This window comes from Diabrotica undecimpunctata, chromosome 2 (genome assembly GCF_040954645.1).
Source record: "Diabrotica undecimpunctata isolate CICGRU chromosome 2, icDiaUnde3, whole genome shotgun sequence".
Classification (NCBI taxonomy): Eukaryota; Metazoa; Arthropoda; class Insecta; order Coleoptera; family Chrysomelidae; genus Diabrotica; species Diabrotica undecimpunctata.
In genome coordinates this window covers 135,000,908-135,025,342 of record NC_092804.1, presented here as the reverse complement: position 1 = coordinate 135,025,342, position 24,435 = coordinate 135,000,908, and the positions used below count along the sequence as shown (strand labels likewise).

At 33.4% G+C, this 24,435-nt stretch overlaps 1 protein-coding gene across 2 annotated transcripts in view; it reads left to right on the top strand.

Annotated features, from left to right (window-relative positions):
* The window catches only part of LOC140434915 (homeobox protein orthopedia-like), a 228,139-nt gene that overhangs the window by 5,714 nt on the left and 197,990 nt on the right, over nucleotides 1-24,435 (top strand). The window contains exon 2 of one of the 2 annotated variants that reach the window (XM_072523543.1): nucleotides 13,442-13,734. In XM_072523543.1, the coding sequence (XP_072379644.1) occupies nucleotides 13,442-13,734 (293 nt within the window). The remainder of the gene's footprint in view (nucleotides 1-13,441; nucleotides 13,735-24,435) is intronic. The other variant, XM_072523544.1, reaches the window with a different exon arrangement.

The window sequence follows — 24,435 nt, the reverse complement described above, 5'->3', positions numbered from 1 at the left end:
CTCGTCTATATCTTCAGATTGTTGAAATAATAAAATATGATCTTCGGCGCTAGTTTGAAAATTATTTCAGTCCGCTTTAGCGATATTCCATTTAGTAATGGGGCAAAAATTTTTATTGCTATTTGTTATGACTATCGGAAAGTGGTTACTATCATATAAGCTATCTAAAGTATACCATGAGAGTGAATCGGCAGACTTGGGATCACATATGCTTAGATCGATAGATGAGTAAGTTCCTGAGGCGATGTTAAAATATGTACTGGCTCCACTATTCATCAGACAAGTATTATTGCAACTCAATACGGTCTCTACGGTTTTTCCTCTACCAAATGTTTTCTTTGAGCCCCACATGGTATTATGGGCGTTAAAGTCTCCAACTAGTATAAAAGGACTGGGAAGTTGGCGGATTAAGTCATCTAAGTTAAGTTATAATTAGGTGGAATATATGTACTGCATATGGTTATTTGGTCAGGACACCAGACAGTTATTGCTATGGCCTCCAAATTGGTGGTTAGGATATATTGTATAGAAAATAAATCATTAGATACGAAGATCGATGTTCCCCCACTTGCTCTTGTAAACGTAGTCCGAAGGAAATGGTAACCTTCAAAATTTTTAAGTTCACGTCTATGTGTTTCCTTGAAATTGGTTTCTTGAAGGCAGATAATATCTGCTTTTGTATTATTTAATAATTGTTGTAAGCGTTCTAAGCGAGGGTAGAACCCATCGCAGTTCCACTGTACTAACGTGAAAGTAAAATATTTTTAACATTTAGAACGTTGAGTGGTCAGAGAAGAGTCGGTTAGATAATCTTCATCATTATTTGTAGATTGCGATGTTGTGCTTCCAATTTCTGAATTGTCGATATTAAGTTGCTGTTTAATTTTCTTAGAAATCCTTGTAAATCTATTCTTAATTGTTCTATCTTCCAGTGAAGGGTACATTCTAAACATGTCGTCGAGTAGTGATCTAACATTTTGAGTGAACTGCTGTGCTTCTTGTAGAGGGTTATTACTGCCGAATGAGTTTTCCAGAAAGGCAAGAAAATTTTCAACCGGTAAGGAGAATAAGTTTGGATTTTCTTGATAGAGATTATTAATTGTAAGAACAGAGGAGGCGGTTAATTTAGACTGATCGGGTGCGACTTTCTTGGATTTTTTAGTTTTATGCTTTATAGGTACGTTTGCATCGGGTGAAGGCATTTTTATGTCTTTGATGGGTAAGTTAGTAGATGTGTATGTTTCTTGGGAGGTAGAATCGCTGAGGTCAGAAGGAGTTCGTTTCTGACCAGTGGTAGGAGGAAGAAATTCATTGTTTGCGGCAATAGAACTGGTGGATATATCGACAGTTTTTATCTGTTTACTGGGAACCGAATTTTGTGTTGTGTCTGGTGGTGCCATGTTGTTTGATATTGGGGTAGCAGGGATGGGTTCAGCTGGGAACGTTTGTTCATTTGGGAGAGGATTGCTAGGGGGATTTTGACAGTTATTTGCTGTATGTCCTTGTTTTTTGCACAGAAAACATGCCATTTTGTCAGTAGAGAGAAATATTCTGTATGAATTATTGTCGAATGGAATTATTAATGATGTTTCGATTTCGAGGCTATCTGTAGTTGGAGTAACATATACCTGTCTTCTGAAGCTCATAATATGCGTAAATTCATCACCAGGGATTCCAGCTTTGATATGTGACGCTGGTGAAGCAAGTTGAAGACCTAGATCTTGAAGGTGTTTTTCTATAATTTCATGAGGTATTGATGGACAGATATTGGAGATTATTAGTCTCTTGGCTGGGGTTACCAGTCTTCTTACGGGTAGTTCTACGGAGTTGATTGTAATCGTAGGATATTCTGTTAAAATATGTTCTACGAGTTTAGAATTTGTTAAGTAGATGCAAATCCGGTTATTGGAAATTCTTGAGGCGAAGCATATGTTTTTGGGGCTAAAAATGTTTCCTATGGCTTTGACGTAGTCGAGTAGTAATAAGTTTGGTTCAGCATGTATTAATATTGCTTGATCTTTTTTGGGATATTTCGGTTTGGGTTTTGACACAGTAGCAGTTGCATATGAATTTGGATTATTACTGATGATGCTGTTTCCAGACATGGTGTTGCTAACTGTAGGAGAACATTGATTTAAGTTGTTACTCATGTAGTCAAAAGTAACTATTTTTGGTTTTATTGTATTAAAGTTTCGAGTGATAGGCAGCAGTTGTAACGCATATCTGTATTACTGGTTGCCTGTCTAAAACTTCGACGAGCCAGTCCCTGATAGGACTGACTTATGTCGAATATGGCAAAAAAAATGTCAACACAGCTGAATGTTTTGGTTAGAAAAGTATTAATAAACAATTTCTTACTGAATAATATTACAGCTCTTGACGTTAAAACTGTACACAACAATTACTAATCACTTTTTGATGGTAAAATACTTCTAAAAACTGGTATTTACTGTGATAAACAGCAAATTTTTACACTGATTCACAGAGCGGTATGTACTCGTTCGAATTGATCGAATAACCCTCATTAAAATTGATTTAATACATTTCGTATAATAATTTTCCAATCTAATTTTTTTTAACATCTTTTTTTTAAATCTTGCACAACAAACACTAGACCATATACCTAGAAGTTTGAAAATTGTTTTACTATAAAAACGCACTTATTCGAAATTTTAGAAAACCTATTTAGCGTACTTAAAAATCTAAACAATTTTTGGCTTATAAATAAAAATATAATATCTCGGTAACAATTAGTTTAAATTAAATTAAAAAAAAGCATTGAAAAAGAGTTAAGAAGAAGACGTTTCTTATAGAATAAAAGTTGAATTACGAGCAGTCGTTCCTGAGGTACAACCGGTCAAAGTTGACCGCATTTGCGACAAATTTATAAACGATAGGACGATGATCTTTAAACCATTACCTGTTTGTTTTGTTAGTTTTCTAGATAACTAGACTTTTTTAAATCTTTAAGTTATTTATATTACAATATTAAAAACCAGCGGTATTGCACATTAAAAATACCAAAAAAATTAAATTGAAGAAAATTGAATTTCAAATATCAAAATCGATGTCTCTAAACAAATACATTTGCTCGGCTGCCAAGTAAACAATTTTCTTCAGATTTTCATCTGACTTAAATGGAATGGAGCCATCTAAAAAACGCAATACCAAATAATAGAATTTAACGTTAGAGACTCGATCTTCGTTAGAAGGTCAGGGAAGAAAGCAATTATGTAATAATATATTCCAAATTTAAAATTTTCGCGCAAAAAGTCGCTTGTCGTACTTATTTATTTATTTATACATTTTATAACATACCTATATAAATATTTTTGCTCTGATATACTTAACAGTTTCAAACTCCTCGAATATTCCATAGATCCATCGAAATAAAAACCTCAATATAGTATCTCATATACATATATCTCACTTGCACAAACTGACATTGGCTGGTTGTTCGAACGGTAATCAAAACTTGATTGTAATCAAATATTTAATTAAAATCAAATACGTCACATTTTGAGGTTATGTTAACTGATTTATTTTATTCAATTTTATTGTTTTGCGTTTTAATTTAAAATAAACCATAATTAAACGCTTTCTGATGTTAATTTTATATTTTTATTTACAAATCAATAATAATAATAAATAATTTTGACAGCTGCTGTGACGTATTTGCTTGTAATTAAATATTTGATTACAATCAAGTTTTGATTAGCGTTCGAACAATCGGCCTTAAGCTCTGTCAGTTATTTGAACATTGTCATCATTCGTATTATATGGAAAATAAACCAAAACGTGTAAGCCAAACTTACGGCGCATCGGTTACAAGAATTAAAAAACGGCTAATATTAAAATGAACGTTTTTATACTTTTCTTTTATTTCATTTATTGCATTTTAAAAACTGAGTATGCATTTAAGAACATGACATTCGAATTGGTGAACATAGGTTGTAATAACAACTACCTACAGTCTAAGGTAAATAAATTTTATATCACTAAACACAATTTTGACTTGTTAAAAAACAATTTTATTTTAAAAACACAAGGAGCAAAGTATCGTGCTACAATTTGAATGATAATGAATGAATATAAAGAATGACAAATTATTTTATAATATCTGTGGCTGCTGACTAAGTTCGAAAGTGTATAAACCTCGTATCTCGCTGACTCTGCTGATACTGCATGTGTAGGAATCCTTATCGGCTCTGTTAGTTGAAACCTGATACCCTGGGAATCGTCGTTATAAGTCACCTTGGTTGGTGCAATGCATATAACATAAATATTTTAACCATAGTAATCAGAAATAAAAGTGTTGTCATTGCATATAATCAAATACATATGAGTTATGATCTAAAAAACTGAACAGAAATCTACCCTAGAGCTTCATTACCTTGATGATTCTGTTTATTCACTGTTAGATATTGTTTCAAGAATTAACCATTGATGTTGTTCTTACTACTGTTGAGGAGATTGATGGATTTAAGATCGAAGAGCTTTGAGCCTCGTAACGGGTATTATTCGTACAAAATGACTAAAACTGTAATAAACATAATCATACTAGATGCAGATTGCAGATGTTATTAAACTAAATAAAAAAAATGTACATACAAAAATGAACACAAAAACATTCAAATAAAAAACCTATGTATAGTAAATTGAAAATAAAAAACTTTTGAGCTGGATAAAAAAAACAAATTACTTTAAATATTATAATCATAAATTTAAGATTTCTTCACTGTCAGAATCTGAGCTACGTATATTACCGGTGTCTTTTATGATTGGTTAGTACCAACCATATTTTCTTCTCGGATATACCATTTATAATAATTTCACAAGTATGTCTGAGACATTTTGCTCAAATTTCTGTGTTAGATTAGCTAAGGCCTCTTTTCACATATTTACAGTAGCACTATACATTGGTAGAGATGAACATTACTCTACCAATATATCTATTGCAATATGACTTGCAGTTTGCCAATTAATCCAACAGCGTTGAATTCGCAGTGATAAGAATATTAAAAATATCTTCTGCAAATATTAAAAATATTCGCAGAAAATAACAAGCTAGTGGTTCTAAACACATTTTATAAACTACTACCGAGGAGATTGTATACATGGAAGACACCAGCAGATAAACCTCATAACGTAATTAGAAACCAGATAGATTATATATTGGTAAATAGAAGATTCAGAAACAGTTTTAAATCTGTCAAAACATATCCAGGAGCGGACATTGAAGCTGACCACATACCTTTAGTGGGAGTCATGGATGTGAGACTGAAGACAGTAAAGAAAAAGTCTAGACCTAACTACTACATTACAGCCCTGCAATATCCGGAAGTTAAAAAGCAAGTGGGGGAACATATTAACAACCAAGTTAAACAACTAAAAGAAGAAAATAACATCCAACGAGAAATCAATCAATTCGAAGAAATAATTAAGAAAACTAAACAAGATCTGCTAAAACCAAACAAAGAAACAAAGAAGAAATCTTGGATGACTCCAGAAATCCTTCACTTAATGGAACGCAGAAGGTTAATTAAAGGAAATAAAGATGAATATAAAAAAATGCAGGCTTACATCAGAAGAAAAATAAGAGAAGCTAAAGAAAAAGAAATGAAAATAAATAGAAAGACTACAAGCCAAGCATGACAATTTTAATGTACACAAAAAGGTAAAAGAAATAACGGGTACTTTGAAAAAGCGAACACAAATGAAACTCATAGACATCAATGCAAAATTAATCATTGACATCCAAGAGATGAAAGACAAATGGAGAATATATTTGGAGACACTTTTTCAAGATCAAAGAACGGATTATAGGCATCCATTTTCAGAGAGGATGACGGGCCCGGACATACTTAAATCCGAGATAGAAGAAGCAATAAAACGGATGAAAAGCAGGAAAGCTGTAGGGCCTGATAATATCGAAGCTAAATTTTTAAAACTCTTGGAGGAAGAAGGAATAAATTGGATCACGGCTGTCTTCAATAAAATATACAATACAGGAATCATCCCTGATAAATGGCTAGAATCAGAATTCATATCGATACCTAAAAACAGGGGGCTAAAAAGTGCGAAGAATACCGAACAATCAGCCTAATGAGCCACATGTTGAAATTATTTCTTAGAGTCATCCATGGAAGAATTTATAAGAAGTGCGAGGAACAAATATCGGACAGACAGTTCGGCTTCATTAACGCAGTGGGTACCAGAGAGGCACTTTTCGGAGTACAGGTACTGATTCAAAGATGCAGGGACGTTAACTACGACGTATACGCGAGCTTGATCGACTATGAAAAGGCATTTGACAGAGTTTAACATCAAAAGATGATAAGCATTTTAAAAGAAGCAGACCTGGATGACAAAGACCTCAGAATAATTTCAGAACTTTACTGGAATCAGACCGCATACATAAAAATTAACGGAGAAGAAACAGATCACATAAAAATACTACGTGGAGTTAGAGAGGGATGTATCCTATCGCTGTTGATATTTAATATGTACTCAGAGAAAATTTTTAACGAGGCTCTTTACGGAATAGACGAAGGCATCTGTCTAAATGGTGAAAGAGTAAACAGTGTTAGATATGCCGACGACACTATGGTGATAGCAGATAGTTTAGAGGGACTTCAGAGGCTAATGGACAGAATAAACGAGTACAGTCAACAGTACGGACTAAACATTAATACCCACAAAACGAAACAAATGCTTATCAGCAAGGAGAATATAAATGGGGCTTATCTATACATTAATGGGACGCAGATAGAGCGAGTAAAACAGTATTGCTACCTGGGAACTATTATAAACGAACAGTACAGGAGCAATGTACAGGAAATAAAGTGCCGTATAGGAAAGGCAAGAACGGTCTTTAACAAAATGAGCGCCATCTTCAAAAGTCACAACATATCTCCAGATACAAAAATGAGACATTTGAGATGCTATGTTTTCTCTGTGCTGTTGTGCGGGGCGGAGGCATGGACGCTTACAGACACCACTATTAAAAACTTGAAGCATTTGAGATGTGGCTTTATAGAAGAATGCTGAGAATATCATGGATAGCAAGGATCGCGAACAAGGAAGTTCTAGAAAAAATGAAGAAGGAACCAGAGATTGTGTTTACGATCAAACGCATAAAATTGCAATATCTGGGACACTTTATGAGAAATCAGCACCGTTACTCCCTGCTGCAGTCTATATTGCAAGGTAAAGTCAAAGGTAAGCGGGGACCAGGTAGAAGGAGAATATCATGGCTGCGGAATTTAAGAACATGGTTTAAGAAAACCTCAACGGAGCTGTTTCGAGCCGCAGCGAGCAAGGTCATGATTGCCAATATGATTTCCAACATCCGAAACAGATAGGAACCAGAAGAAGAAGAATATTATAGTCCTAACACTTCTAGGCTGTGTTCTCTTAGTAGCTTATCAATTATATACACATTCTCTTCTCTGTTCATTTTTGCCGTTTGTAGTAATTCAAGTTTTGTGAGTTTTGCGTCATACTTAATCTTGTTTGTTGTTAACTAGGTAACAATTTCCATTCTAGTTGAAACAGTGGAAGGTTGCTTTTCTAATACTGTAATATGGAGCATTTATCATCATCGGTGGCAGCACAACTCATTATAAGTCAAAGCCATCTTCTGAACAATCCTTCATCTACCCCTGTTTTTGACAACTCTTTTTTATAGTCTAACTTTTTCACCTTCCTCTTGCCTGATTACAAGCGTTATCATTCAAAGCATGTCACCCTAATGAATTTCATAACTTTATGTTTCCCGAAACTTCTATACAACCCAAAGTTACAACACCTGTGCAACAATCCATGCTTTTTGATTTTTTTATCAATTCTTCTTAGGATTTTGCGTTCGAAACATTTAAGCAATTCTTTTTCCTTCTGTGTAAGTGACGGCCATTTTCATTTTTCTGTGTAGGTTTAAGACCATCTGTCTTCTCAAGTCATAATAACACTTATTGGCAAGCAGCATTTACCTTTTAATTTCTTCTCTGGCGTCGTTACCTTAAGTCAACAGCGAGCCTAGGTATGTGAAGGTGTCCACACCTTCCAGTTCTAAATCGGTAATTATTATTCTTCTAGGTGGCTGGTTGCTTGACCTAGTGCAACACATTGGTCTTTTGTGTATTTATACTTATGCCCATTGTCTTTGTAAAAGCCATTAAAGAGCGAAATGCATCGATCAGAGACTCTGTGGACCTATCTATAGTATCGATGTCATCTGGATATCTAACAACTTGCACATATATGTTAAAGATAGTGCCGTTTGTGTTAATCTGGAACTCTCGAAATCCCTTTTCTAGAGAAAAGTTAGATAAACGACACGATAGCCCATTATCCTTTCTTAGTCCATTTTTGCAATGGAAGGGTTTTGAAAGATTGTTCTGGATCATATGAAGCATTATCTATCACAATTAATGATCGCTTTTCTACCTTAGGAATTGATTGTTTACTTATCCATTTCGTAAACATTTTATTGTTCATTTTACCGTGCTCAATAGCTACGTTAGATTTTGAGCAAAATAATAAACTTGTTTCAGTAACAAATCCATTTGAAGAACCAGCATGAACAATTTATAAAACGTTTTCCATCATGCCTTTCTGGTTTACGTACACTTTTAATACTGTTATCTTGCCAGGAAATTGAATTATTTACCTTTGAATAAATCTACGTTTCGTCAGGAAAACAAGGTCTCTGGTATGCACATTTTTTAAGATTTTCCATATATTTACGAAAAAAATTGGCTCTTAAAGCAGCAATACTGGTGCGCTCAATTATTGCTTTTCGATTAGTTCCTTTTGTATTTTAATCCCAATTCATTTAACAAAATGCTAAAAGATGTTTTACCAATAAATATGATTTCTTTATCTCTAAATGAATTACTTCTGCTTTGCAAGGTAACATGTTTCTCTAAAAAAAAAACAAATGAGTACAGAATAAATCACACTGCTCTTAACTAGTTCAAGACAAAGAAAATAAATGTTTTGTTTATATGAAACTATAAATTATTTTAAATTAAAATCTCTTAAGAAAATTGAGTTTAATCAAACTACTTTCATCAATCTTTTTTTACAACACACATTTATATTAAGTATTGATTAAAAATTACCTTCTGGTTTATTATTAAATTTAGATGGAAGAAATTGGTGCTTACTTTGTTGGTACAGGTCGTATACTGTATTCCACAGTGACTATTTTTGATCCCTCAGATAAATCGTTTTTTGTGTTTTTTGGACTAGGTATATTTTTGCCTGACTTTAAAAGAATGTGATTATTTTTGTTCCTTTTTATAATTGTACATACTATCCGTGGTAATATCTTAAAAGCAGCAGCTATTCTCTAAAATACAGGATTGGTAAATGATATGTATTTTGATAAACGAACAGTGATTTCAATATGTTACCTGTTGAACAGATCAAAATAGCACCAAGGATTCTCCATTTATTTTACTTAATTCGAAATGCTGCAACACTGTTTACGCAAGTTTTTGTGCTTAAGTATTCATTGATTTACCAGGCATACTCTTATAATGAAAATCCTTAATAATTTTATGTAGTTTTAACCATATTTAACCCTTAACCAATGTGGTGAAATGATTTTACACAAACGACGTAGTAGAGTCCCTGGGACTCCATGTTGTCTAACTGACAACATGGAGTCCCATTTGTGTTCTGAATGTTAGAGTGTTAGAGTAGAGTTAGTGAAAGTTAAAAAGACATTTAAAGAAAGCATATTTATTATAAAAAGTTAAACAATAGAAAATATACTTAAATATAGGAAACTTATAGGAAAATAAAAATTGAATGAACCGCAAACCCTGATAGCAGAAAAATCTGCTATCAGCGTTTGCGTCGATAAAAAAACAAACTATTTTATATAAACATTTTTTTTTAAAAACACGTTTTTAAAACTATATTAAATACTAAAGTAATATTTTTCATAAAAAAAGTTATTCTAAAAAAATTGTGCAAGTCCTGAAAATTGGTCAGCTGATCACATTTCTTCATGCTTATTTACACATTCACTACACATTTTTTTGCTACATTGCAAACAGATCGGTTGTTTACACTGTATACACAGAAAACTTGTCTTCTTTTTCAATTTTGGGTTACATAAATAGCAGTACTTCCTAGCGTTCCTGAGTAAGGTATCTGTATGATCGTCATTTTCGGTTGGATTTATTCTTAACACCTTTTGAATGCTGAGTCTTAGTTCTCTTGGAAGACGTTGGTTAATTTCTCGTTCTCGAAGAAATGGGTCATATAGTTGCTGTGCAAAATCTTTAGAAACTCTAATCTTGTATATTTTGTTTTGTTGGCACAAGCCTGGTGAATAATATATTCATTTAATGCACTCATATCGATTATTCTAAAAAATATGGCCATCGGCCAGCGCCTGGTTCTTCGACTGCACGAGTATTTTGTGCATTTTTGATCTGATGAATCTACGCCTGCTTTTGTATTGTTAGAAAAGGAATTTATTTCCGGTAACCCAGTTTCGATATCATCTTCTTTCGTGTGATGTAGCAAGGATATTAAAAGCAAAGCCCTATTTTTCTTTGGCACTCGAGAGATTATAGTTTTAGTTTTTGTAAATCCGTATAAATTTGAGTTTACAGATCTTGATCTAGATGGTAGGAACTCTTTAGGAATTTCCGTCTTATTTCTTTTCATAGTACCAACATATGTTAAATTATTATTTAATAATACATCTACAAGTTTCACTGATGTGTACCAGTTGTCGCCTGTAATATTTCTATTACTGCCCAAGATCGGCTTGCAAAGGCGAATCACTGCTTGGAAGGGAATAGAGAGTTTTTTTCTTCTGCAGTCAAATCCTCTAATGTATCAGATCCTTTTCCAGAATATATATAAGTGTTGTATACATAGTGGGTGCGAGCATCTGCTAAACATTGAATCTTTATTCCATACTTTTCGGGGTTACTAGGTATATACATTTTAAACATACATCGCCCTCGAAAACCGACTAGCATTTCATCTACTGTAGTATTAGCACCTAGTACATAAGAATTTTGGGAATTTTGGTTGAATATCTTTAAAATGTGGAAAATTGCGGCAGCTAAATCAGTTTTAGCTCGATTCGCTCTTTCTTCTCGTATATTAAATCGTAGGCATATTAGCAGTACAGCAAATCTACGTGCTGAGAATGCCATTCTAAATATTTCTCTCCCCATACCATCGGTAGCAACATTGCGTTGATGTCTTCATGGTTAGACTTGAAGATTGATGTCAATAACAGAAGGCCCAAAAATCATTTGATCTCTGTATTACTAGTGTCTCTAAATTTAACAATACTCATTCAACAGTAATATACAACAATGTCAACAACATCTCAGAAAAAAATTTTAAGCCCCGTCACCACTGGTTCCATCTGTGTCAAAGATCCTTTGATAGTAGGCATTTTCAATAAATTAGAAACAGGTATTCTAGCATTGCGAATAGGTTTAACTGATGCTCATTTGTACCTATTTTTTCCCTAACAAGATCGTCTATTTGAATCCACTTTATTCATTGAATCTTCATAAGACTCCTGACTTTCCATCCGATTGACCATCGTTAGTATCGCTAGCATAAAATTCGCTCTCAGAACTATGGTCACCCAAAATTGGTTCTTCGTGTTTACTGTTTGGCGTGTCGTCACCATCTTGGTCGGAAAAATCACTATCGGTCTCGTCGTGCCATCGCCCAACAATTTCTTCAAAATTAGCATCGTCTGGATGCTAATCACAATTATTCGAAAACTATCACAATTATTCGATAACTTCTACGTAACTGATCGCGATTTCGCATAAGCATAACGGAGATCTCCCTACTACCTGAAGGTATTGTACGACACCACTCGTTTGGATCAATAGTGGGGAAAATATGAAGCGTTGTTTGAACTGCGGAGTCCCATGGAGTCCACGAAGTCGGTTAAGGGTTAAATAACTAAATATCATATAAAAATAAAACACTAAAAACTGTTTCGGTTCCTTTCTCAAGTGATCTATTTTTGGTATGCGTTGACACTTTACAGTCTTTAAATAATCAAGTTAAGGAGGAGAGAACTGTTTGTCTTATGTTGGTCATTGGGAATGATGTCTGTATTTTTTACTTTCTTAATTCCTATAGATTCTAATAAAGATAGGTTAAGGCCTTTATTTTGAATGTGAAGAAATTGAAATCGTTATTAAAAGAATGATTATGCTCTCGAAGGTGAAGTGCGTCCGTAGAATCTGTTTTTCTATTATCGAAAGCCGTTTTATGTTCTGCTATACGTTTGTTAAAAATTCTACCAGTTTGACCGATGTAAGCTTTTGGGCAGTCACCACATTTAAGTTTGTATACACCACTGTCTAAGTGCTTTTTCTTTGGACTTTTGTTGTTTGTATTATATTTGCCTAATATATTGATTGCTCTAATTGCTTTCTTTTTTATGTGTTTAGCTATTTTTGTTGACATTTTGCCAGTATATGTAATAGAGCATAAGGTCCTGTTTTTTTTCTGTTGATGGAAATACTAATTTTAGGGCTTTCTTATGTAGTTTTGATTTAAAATTTTATTTATTGTTTGCTTAATTTGATTTGCTTAATCATATTTAATTTTATCTCAAAGTTGTTTTTTGACATGGGAATTTCTATTATTTTATGCAACGTGCTATGGTAGACTGTTAATTTATGTTGTGTAAGATGGGGTAATAAATTGTGTATAGTCGTGTCAGTATATGTAGGTTTATGACTATACAATATAATGTATGGTTACATAATATAATGTACGATATACAATAAAAATTTGAACACAATCTGATTAAAAACAATGTTTGTACTGACAACAATGACATAAACGTCACACACCGACCTTTATAATTTGTGAAATCGCTTCAATGTCAACCACCAGTCTTTACGTGTAAAATATACAGCCCAATTTCTTGCAATTTTTGGGATGACTTGTGACTTGTAATGTTTGACAATAATATTATTTAAGTTATGACATTCTGAAATAATAAGTTGACAATTATTATTTAAAGATGTAGTACCATGCTAAATGTTAGTGATTATATGTAATACAGAACTGGCACTTAACAATTTTTTGATGGATAAATTAAAATAAAAATTAAAATGACCAAAAAGTAAAAAATAAATTTCATACTGCACACTATTCATATAAAAATAAAAAAAATACAAACTATGAATTATCCAATCACTGTCACTACTATTTATTTTCAAGCTAGTTTTATCCTGAATATTTTAGCGTTGAATATTTAATTTTATTATTACAAAAAGCATTATTACAATTTTTCCGACTACTAAATGGCGTAATTATTAAATAGAGAAGTCTTATTCAGAACCGATGTATGTAGTATCTCTATAATAACAATTATACATATTTAAATTTTAAATTCCTTTGTAAGAGATAATACTTGCAGGGATCAAAGAGATGTGCGGAGAAGACATAAAAAGACACCAGGCCGACTTGAAGGTTCTCGATCAACCTCGTCTCGGAGGACTTTGCGACGGCGGTCTCTCGGGCATTGGTGGCTCACTAAGCAATAGCTCGAACGACGGCGACAAACCTTCGAAGCAAAAAAGGCACAGAACACGGTTTACGCCTGCTCAACTCAATGAATTAGAAAGATGCTTTTCTAAAACCCACTACCCTGATATATTCATGAGAGAAGAAATAGCCATGAGGATTGGTCTTACAGAATCACGGGTCCAGGTAAGTTCTGCATGTAATACTTATTTGTGAGGGGCTTAACACAAGCTTACAAAAAGAACTACATGGTAAACCAAACTACGTAGGAGATGACTACTTTAAATTGCGCATAAAATTGGAAAAAAAATTTTTATCGTTAAACGCACAAAACGGTGCTAACATTTGTAGAACTTAAATCTTTTATAAACAGTTTCTGTAATTTCAAATGGCGTGATTTCTTGTTACGTCATAATACCAAGCTTTCAGTTTTTCGACAAACGGTATCCTCCCTTTAAATAACGGCACGTAATTTTTCAAAATAATTAAGGGAAAAATAATATAATTACACGTTATCCTAGAATTTTTTCGCGATAAAGAAACATGTATCAGCATGAACCTAGATGAATAACTGGTAATGTCTGTTTGCATGTAAACTAACAATTAATCACTATGCAAAATAAAACTTCGTGAAACAATAAATCAAAGGTTTAATGTTTATATTTTTGAAATTGCATGTAATAATTTGAAATATAAAATCACAAAACAGTGTTGCTTGATTTTTTGTACATATTAAAATTCATTTAGAATCATTCGTTTTAATTTAAGATGTTAATATTGAATAATATTGAATTGTAGTTATTACTTTAAGGTAATATTAAGTAAAATGATATCTTAGCTCTTCGCATTACTTAGAACAACAAGTTGCCTTTATTTGGCGCAACACAGCGACTGTAAATTATTATAATTTTTTTTTTTTAATATTACTTTTTTAGAAACAATACAGCTTACTTTCTTCATAAATACGATAAAAACATAATATAAAATTTTTTATTGATTTGGTATACTCAATTAGATTATAACGTTTTCTAACATTCTTAGTAGATTTTAAAATTTAAGTTTATTTACATAGAATTGTTTTATTAAGTTTATAATTATTAAAATGCATTGAATTAATGCACAAACTTAAATTTTTAACTTTATTGCAGAAAAGTTAAAATGTTCTCCATGTAGTAGTTATTCGTGAGGGGCTTACCACAGTCTTACAAAAAAGAACGACAGAGTAAACTAAAGTACTTAGGCCATATTTATTTTAAACTACACACAATTTAACAAAACATTTTTATCGTTAAATGCATAAAACGGTGTTAGCATTATTTGTACTAACTGCTATTAATGCATAAAACTTAAATATTTTATAAAGAGTTTCTGTAATTTCAAATGGCGTGATTCCCTGTGATGTCGTAATACCTAGCTTCCAGTTTTTCGACCAACCGTATCGTCGCTTTGAATAACGGCACATATGTCAAAATAATTAAGAAAATAATAATATAATTACACATTATTCTAGAATTTTTTTCGCAATAAAGAACCATGTATCAGCATGAACCTATTAGGTATTCAAGATCATTATTTAACAAAATAAAAATTTATAATGAACCCGATAAATAGTTGAAATTAAAGAAACACCAGTAATGAAAACATCACATATAAATCTTTTATTCAAGTTGCATTAGTACCTACCTACAAAACAATTTAACTAAAAATATATAAAGTAAAATATTCGATCTTATAAAATATTTAAACTTTGGTGATATTTAAATTGAAATTAACACAAGATCACCATCAAAATTAGCATTATTATTTTCACACTCACATGAATCGTCACATTCAGTCGATATTTCAGGTTCTGCTTGCAATATGTTTTTGTACCACTTCAAAGTACCATTCTCCCTCCAATTTACTCCAAAATGTTTTTCAAGCAATTTTGATACGTTCTTAACCTTTTCTGCTTTTAGGGTCACACGAATATAATTTTTTTTGGGTTCATCTGTCCAATAGTGCAGTTGATCTTACAAATGTTTCTCTCTGCACCAGTGTCAAGGTTGTAACCCATCTCTCCTTTCACAACGATGTTTCCCAATTTAGTTTTACGAAGAACTATTCGTCGGCAGGTGAAAATTTTAAAATGAAGTTAAGCCGCTGTTTTTATAAAACTTTTTGCTTCTTGATTCTAGTCCAACGGTACCCAATCCCTTCCAATCAACTTAATCGTACCATTATTCTTAAAAATTTCATGATATTTTTTTTGTCACATGTGTGTTGATTTTTTTTAATGTTTGCTTTATACAAATACTCTGTCCACAGGAAGGAATGAGTGCCCTGTTACAGGAAAGACTGTTTCAATTTTTCGTATGCTTGTTGGAGCACAGCTATCTAGAAACTTGCAGCACATAGTTAAAATATTTATATTCTTATTTTGTCCAGCGTAACCATCAGCCACCAAACGAATTAAGTCATCTTCTTAGAGATCAGCTGATCTCAACTCATTGACTACTATGGAAGCAACCTCGTTGGATGATTTTTTTTTCTTCGTCTTCCGGCCAGGTATATTTGAGACAGTACTGAGATTCAGGGATTCATTTGACAAGTCTTTAACTACTGAAAGTTTATAACAGTAAAACATGGCAAAACAAGGTTTTTCTGACAATCATAACTTAAAATAAAACGTCCTTGTGATTTTTCTCGCAGGTGTTGAAAGAAATCTTGGGCCTGTTTCTTGTGTTGCCATTTTCATTTTTGGACACCTTTTTTCTTCCTCCGTTTTTTCCACTTGGATTAGGTTTTGTAATTCTAGGCAAGTACTACATTCATCCATGCTAGGGTAAGAGAATCAAATGTTAAAATCTGAGCAAAATATTTTCCTGCAAAATCTCTGAGTAACTTTCTCAGATTCTTCTTTACCATAATTGAACTTTTCCACATTTTGGCGATATTTAGTTCTGATGGTAGGTAGAAACGTGATGAGTGATGTCGTGAATAATGCGATTCAATAGCTTACAAACTACAAATGAACTTCTTTACTTCTCCTCTTTTCGGAGCAAACTTAACTTCCTTGTGGTTTCCGCCTCGGGTTTCCACTGGAACATGAGTTACACTGTTCTTAAATTTTCGGAATAGTCCTATAATTATATGCTTAGTAATAGGCTGCAACACCTTGTGAAAAGCATCCCTGCAAACGTTGAGATTTTTGCCAGCGTAGTTTACAACCGAATATTGGAAGTTTTCCCCTTTATAGGCTCAAGCTTCTTTCTTTTGGGGTTGGTTGGGCCAGCCCGACAGTATTTTAAGATGAACGCATCTTGCTGGCTTTTTTCTGGAATGGAGTTGAAGGCTTTCTGGAACACCATGACATCATGCATTGTTAAAAGTTGGCACTGGTATCCAACTCGGTGATGACAATTGAGGTCAGAGAAAGACCTTTGGCTGAGTACCTGCATGAACATACAAAAGGAGGAATTGATTAAACTTTAGTTAATTCAATGAATAGTCTATTCATTTAAGTCAATACTCAGAATTTTTGTTAGGAATCTTTCAATTTTATGAAAAACTTTAGAAAGTGGTACTAAACTGGTCATGTTTTTATAGCCAACTTTCAAGCTTTATATTTTAAAATCAGACATTATCATATCACTTAAAAACTATTCATAACTTGGATTAACATATACAGTAACTTCTGATATATCAAACTTCCACCAACCTATTGACAATTTGATACAGCAATCAAATGTTAAGTACATGATTGAGTTCAATGATTAGACTTACCTTTGTTGTTTCTGGATGTTTTTTTCCATTTTTCGGCATCGCTTTTCTTCTTACGCGTCGTCCCTGGATTGACAGATATATTTCACTCCATAACTCTACTTTGTAAATTAATAATATGCGAAAAAAACCAGTTTCAACTAGTGATAAACACAAATAAAACGATTAACATCAGACAAGTTGAAAGCAATGACGGTCATTGTTGATTTTTCAGTCACGTGATCACAATACAGCATTCTCATTTACTGTTGGGAAGATGTCCTTTTTTGAAATAAACCTATATAGCAGGAGTCTGTTTTTGAAACAGACCTTTAACTGTAAAGTTGAAAATAACGTATTTGCGTCCGTATTGGAAGGAAACAATTATCACCGTTGAAAAGAACAGGAACAATTCTATAAGAAACCACTACTAACTAAATTTTTATTTTTTTGGCACATATCCGTCTTTTATCTGAAGCCACAAGGATTTTTTGTTAGTGTTCAAGTATTGATACGATGATTATTGCAATTACAATCTGGTATTACATGACAGTATAGTCTTCTGCAGGTCATGATGCAAGGTAGAGTCGATGGCAAAAAGGGAATAGGTAGAAAGAGGAAGTCATGGCTGCGAAATATTCGAGACGAGACAAACATGACTGTAGAAGAATTATTCCACGTTGCAAAATACAGAGAAACTTTTAGAAATGTGGTCGCCAACCTCCGTTAATGGGAACGGCATAGGAAGAAGAAGAATACATGACCCATGAGCAATTTTAATGTAACCTAAATTATTAATATTCTTTTAAATTAAGAGCTTACCCTATGGTGTCTGTTATCTAAACCAACAAGATAATTCACTATTCTAGCATATACACATGCACAAGCACTATGCTCCTATTTTAACTATAACTCAAACTAGTTCAAACTGCTTTTCGAAACGCTAAAGGGCCAGAGGTTGTCAACCAGAACCCTATTTATGTTATCGTATGTTATCGATTTTGATTTTGACGGAAACACAAGATCAGTTTCATCAACAAAACTATGTTTTCCACCTGCATACAATATAGTCTCCTTCCTTCAGTATCGTTATGTTTTATGAATTTTATATTCTCGTCCTGCCGAATCTGTTTTATTCCATATTTAGTAAAAATCCACGTTTCTTCTAAATAAATAAATGAAGCGTGTCATTTTTTAAATTATTAGTTTTTTAAAAACTGGATTCTTTTGTGAACGACAAGAGGATTTTCTATTATCTTTCATTTCTGTTTGAACCTAAATCTAAACCCAATCTGTTTGAACAGTCTTCAGAAGACTTACCTGGAAATTTCGAATGTATTTCTGTCTTTTTTTATTTTTTTTTAATAGAAATATGTTCTTTAAAAGTGTTTAAATTAAAATGTACAATTTTAGTTTTTCTTTTCTTTTATTATAATATTATTCTCCTTAAATACTTCTGACAATCGACAATTGCTGAAATCAGATATAGTGTGATATTTTTTAAAACGTAACACATAAATTGCATTTAATCCTACACGTTTCACTAAAATAACAGACAAAAATTAAATTTCTTGTTTAAACCGATAATGTAGACTTGTACCAATAAAACTACCAATGCATGTTTATGACATTGATTACCTACATAATGCCAATACTCTCACCAGCATCAATAAATCCATGCCACACATTATAAGCAACATTATCACATATGTTCAACTGTTAGTCTATTTAGTAATTTAAAGGGTCTCATCACCAGTTCCGCGCGCCGTATTTTTGTCAGGGGTTTCACAGGACAATTTCACTGAAAATGGGAAAAGCTACATTATAATCATAATGGTAGTAAATAATGAGTATTGGCGACATAGATTATTATAATTTAAAAATAGATTTTCTCATTAAATTGTGCCATTAAAATTTTAACAACAACTGAAGAAAAATCTGATCTGTGATTCTGTACCAAAAATCATTTTACAATTTGGATCTTTAACATAATAATTGTTTTCTAACATAAACATCATCTAAACCAGACTTCTGGTAAGATTTCAGTGGTAAACATTTTGTTCAGTAATAGTGTTAATGTCCGAAGAGTTTCTTCATTATAAGTTTTCTCATCTTTACGTATATATTATCTGGACTCAATTTGCTGTATTGAATGCTTTTGTAACTTCTGATGTTAATATATCAAGTATTATTTCTTGTAAGCAGGCAATAGTTTATCCCAGCCTAAGAGACGTGCACATCCCTTAAGTATGACAGAGTGATAGCATTTATTGGAGCGAGGAGGATTAACTCGTGTAATCAGAAATCACCCCGCCCCAATGCTCCAGACCATTCACTTCCTCCCGATAGCGTTCTGATGCGGTATAAAGGTTCTCTGATCAGCAAAGTGCTACCCAGAATAATGTAGGCCAGCGTAAGGCACTCTATTCATGCTATCTCTAGTAACTTATTATCGATCTGTATTACTTGCTCGGGACTCGAGTCCCCGATCTGGGCTACACCCAGGGGTCGTATTTTCGAATTCAATCGAATTTTTTCGTATACGGGTAAACTCGACTGAAAAATTTCGTGTACGAATCTGAATGTGTATTTTTGAACGTCCTTCGAAATGTTATACGTATACGAGAAGAATTTGCACCGGCAACACTGCACATTCGAACAAGTAAAACTCAAATAATAAAAAAAAGAAGAATAATTGGCAGTTTTACTTAACATATTTTACGGTTTTGTCATCTAAAACAATTCGTTTCTTGTAAATTAGCTCAAAGGAGTAAAAAAGGGCATGAAATATGGTAGTTCAGTGTCGACCGAACAAAAAAAGAGCCATTTAATCCTATCAACTTCATTGTGAGGGGATTTGTTAATCTGTACAATTTTTGAAATTGTACATTAGTATAGTTCTCTAGAAGGTTAAGAAAGGGATGGTAAACTCTACCTCTCTGTTCCGCTAATATTTCCGCCTCTACAAGGGCATTAACTATATCTCTTTCTTTGAAAAATTATTTAAACCAGCTATTGAAAACAAAGTTCAATGTAAAAATATTGTATACAACAACGATTAAAAACGATCAGCAGAAATCTTATCTGACTTTCACGGGCCCAATGACAACTGAAATAACAATTACTTTAATCGTATACGAGCATCGATATTCGAATGATTCAGACCCATTCGAGTCGCCGTATACGAAAAAATTCGTACACGCAGTGTTCGAAAATACACAAAATTGGATTTCGAGCGAATTTCTTCTAATTTCGTATGCGAAATATGCTCGAATGAATTCGAAAATACGACCCCAGTTTGGTGACTCGGCGCTCGAGAATGTGGGCCCCTCTTGCCAATTTTTTGTTTTGTTTGTATTATTTCACGGAGTGTATTTATTTGTGGTTCTGTTCTTTCGTCATGAAATAAGATCTGGATGTATTTTTTCCACATATTTTCTACATTTTTTAAAAAGAACAGAAAAGCTTTAAAATAAGGAATAATGTTGTTTGTACAGTCATGGACAAAAATATCGAATATTTCGGAATTTTCCAATTTTTTTTGTAGTCACTATTATTTCAAAATAATTTTAGATTACTGATAATACTCATTTAGTAGGCTGATGTACTCAACTGGTTTGAAATATTTTGATGTTTATTTTGACGTTTATTCAGTGGTTAGTGTCAATCGTACATTTTATCATAAAAAACATTCTTCACGTAAAGCAAAAATCATACTAATTCGGTTATTTTTAGTTTAATTTATTAAGTTTACTTAAATATTATTTTTATTTAACTAAGTTTAAAATAAGTATCCCACCAATTCCATACTGCGATGCAGCCCATGTAGCACATATTGTAATTTTGTACGAGGAAGGATGTACACAAAAAGATATCGCACGACGTCTCAGCAGAACTGAATCTATAGTTTCGAATACTCTAAAAAGGTACCGCGAAACAGGAAATTTTGTACGAAGGCCTGGTCAAGGAAGCCCAAGGTGCACAACCGTAATTGATGACCGTTTTTGTCCGTAATTTTACACGAAATCGTTCATTGACATCGACGCACCTCAGAAATGAGCTATTAAATGTTAGACAAATTAATGTGACTTCACAAACAGTTAGACGAAGATCAAAAGAAGCAAACTTAAAGCCCAGACGCCCTGTCAAAGTTCCACGTCTTCTCCAAAATCATAAAGCTCGTCGTTTGGAATTTGCAAGAACACATATTTAGTGGAATATCGACAACTGGAAAAACGTTCTTTTCACTGATGAGACCAGAATCCTATTATGGAAGCCAGATGGTCAAAACTACGTCTACAGAAGAGTTGGAGAACGATTCGCCAACTGTAGTCTCGCCCAGACCGTTAGTTTTGGAGTTGATGACATAATTCTTTGCGAAGGTATTAGTTGGGAGATACGTACCGCACTTGTGGAAGTGATTGGACGGATGACTAGTGATTCTTATGTTTAAAACATCCTGCAAGATCATATTTTGTCATATGTTGGTTACATTGAATATGAAAGATTCACGTTAATGCACGATAATGCTCGACCATATGCCGCTGCCATAGTGAGTAATTATCTTGATGAGGTCCAAATTCGAAGATTCGATTGGCCACCGTTTAGCCCGGATTTAAATCCAGTAGAGCACATGTGGGATCACCTAAAATGCAGCATACGACAAAGAAATCCCGTTCCAAATACGATAGAGCAGCTTCGACTTGCTGCACAGGATGAATGGAATGCAATTTCCCAAGGATATGTCCAAAATTTACTTGCAAGCATGCTGAGAAAGTTGCAAGCAGTAATAAGAGCTAGAGGAGGGAACATTCGTTACTGATCATGCACTTATTTTAGTTAAAACGACTTAAAATTCTCTACGTTTTTAAATTGCTAAATCCTAACGCCACAATCCCCTTTCTGGAACAACTATTAGCTTTTATGCCATCTAAACCATTATAACTTTAGGAAAACAGTCATCTTCTGCTTTTGAGGCCATTAACCAGTGAACTTAGGCTACCGAATAGAGAAGGTAAGGAATAAAATTAACTAAAACGTAAGCTACGTTTTTTTTAAGTTTTCTTTTTTCATCTCACAAAAATTTTAAGAAATTTTTGTGAGACCTGTGAGACTCTGACCTGTACTTCTTACTCCGTATTCATTTACATCTGCTGCTTCTATTCTTTTTCAATTTATGTTTTTAATACTTTACATTTTAGACTATACATTTCTCTCAGATAAACTAATATGATTTTCATTATACTATTTATATTCCATACCTTGTGGTTAAGGTCTTTTTTTTTTTAAACTATTTTCACTAGACTATTTTTAACTGATAAAACGTCATAGCAACGCCACGTTTCCTACTGACAAAACTCCTTCCTGTGAGAAATTTTACGCTTGAAAAATGTACTACCATAACGAAACTAGCAAAAATTCTCGAGGATTCTGCCTTTACCAGGAAAATGGCAATGACGAAGACTATAAAGAGTTGTCTGTAAAGTCAATGTGGAATACTACAGCAAAAATGGTACAAGAAAAATATTTTACGGAGTACGGCATAAAAATCGACACTTTCACAGATATCTCTTTCAAATGTGCTAGATTGGCCAGAGATACCAAGCATTCATTGGCATATTCTTCTTCTTAAAGTGCCTATCCGTTCCGGACGTTGGCGATCATCACGGCTATCTTCACTTTGCTTATTGCAGCGCGGAACAGTTCAGTGGTAGTCGTGTTATACCACTTTCGCAAATTTTGAAGCCAGGAAATGCGTCTTCTTCCCGGTCCTCTCTTACCATTTACTTTCCCTTGGAGAATCAGCTGGAGAAGGCCGTAACGTTCTTGATTTCTCATTACATGACCTAGATATTCCAACTTTTTAGTTTTGACGGTCATGAGAATTTCACATTCTTTCCCCATTCTACGCAGGACCTCCACATTAGTAACTCTGTCAACCCAGGATATACGTAAGATGCGCCTATAACACCACATTTCGAAAGCTTCGAGCCGATTCATAGATGCAACAGTCAGTGTCCATGCTTCCATTCCGTAGAGCAGAACTGTGAATATGTAGCAGTTCAATAGACGGCATTTTGTTTTTAATGATATGTCTCGACTGTTGAAAATAGTTCTCATTCTAACGAATGCTGCTTTTGCTTTTATTATTCGCTGTTTAATTTCTGTTGAGTGGTCCCATTGGCTATTTAAATTGGTGCCTAGATATGTATATTGCTCGACTCTTTCGATATTCTGTTGGTTGATTGTAAGTTGAGCGTTTAGTATTGGTTTTTTACTAATTGTCATAAATTTGGTTTTCTTTATGTTAAGAGCTAGTCCGTATCTGTTGCTGACTTCTGTTATGCGATTTGTTAATATCTGTAAGTCATTCAGATTATCGGCAAAAACTATAGTGTCATCTGCATATCTAATGTTATTCAACCATTCACCGTTTATTAGTATTCCTTTCGCACAACCGTCTAAAGCTTCCTTAAATACCCATTCAGAATAAATATTGAACAACAATGGAGACAAAATACAGCCCTGTCGTACTCCACGTTCTATTGCAATTTTATCAGTTAACTGGTCTTCTATTTTGATTTTGGCCGTTTGATTGTAGTAAATGTTTCTGATAATTCTAAGATCTTTGTTGTCAATTCCAATTTCTTGCATTAGAGTCATTAATTTGTCATGTTTTACTCTGTCAAATGCCTTCTGGTAATCTATAAAGCATACGTATATATCACAATTCACATCCCTGCATCTCTGAAATAGCACCTGTACAGCAAAAAGGGCCTCCCGTGTTCCCAGAGCATCACGAAATCCGAATTGTGTTCTTGTTAGTTGTTCCTCACATTTTGAATATATTCTTTTGTGGATGACCTTTAGAAATGTTTTAAGTAAATGGCTCATAAGGCTTATAATTCTATAGTCTTCGCACTTTCTCGCATTGGGTTTTTTTGGAAGATTTATAAAAGTTGACACTAACCACTCTTGGGGAACCACGCCCGTATCATATATACTGTTAAATATATTTGTCAACCATTTTATGCCATCATAGTCCATAAGTTTTAAGAATTCTGAGTGAAAATTATCAGGGCCTACTGCTTTACCATCTTTGGTGCTTTTGATGGCATATTTTACTTCTTCGACTGTAAATGGTGG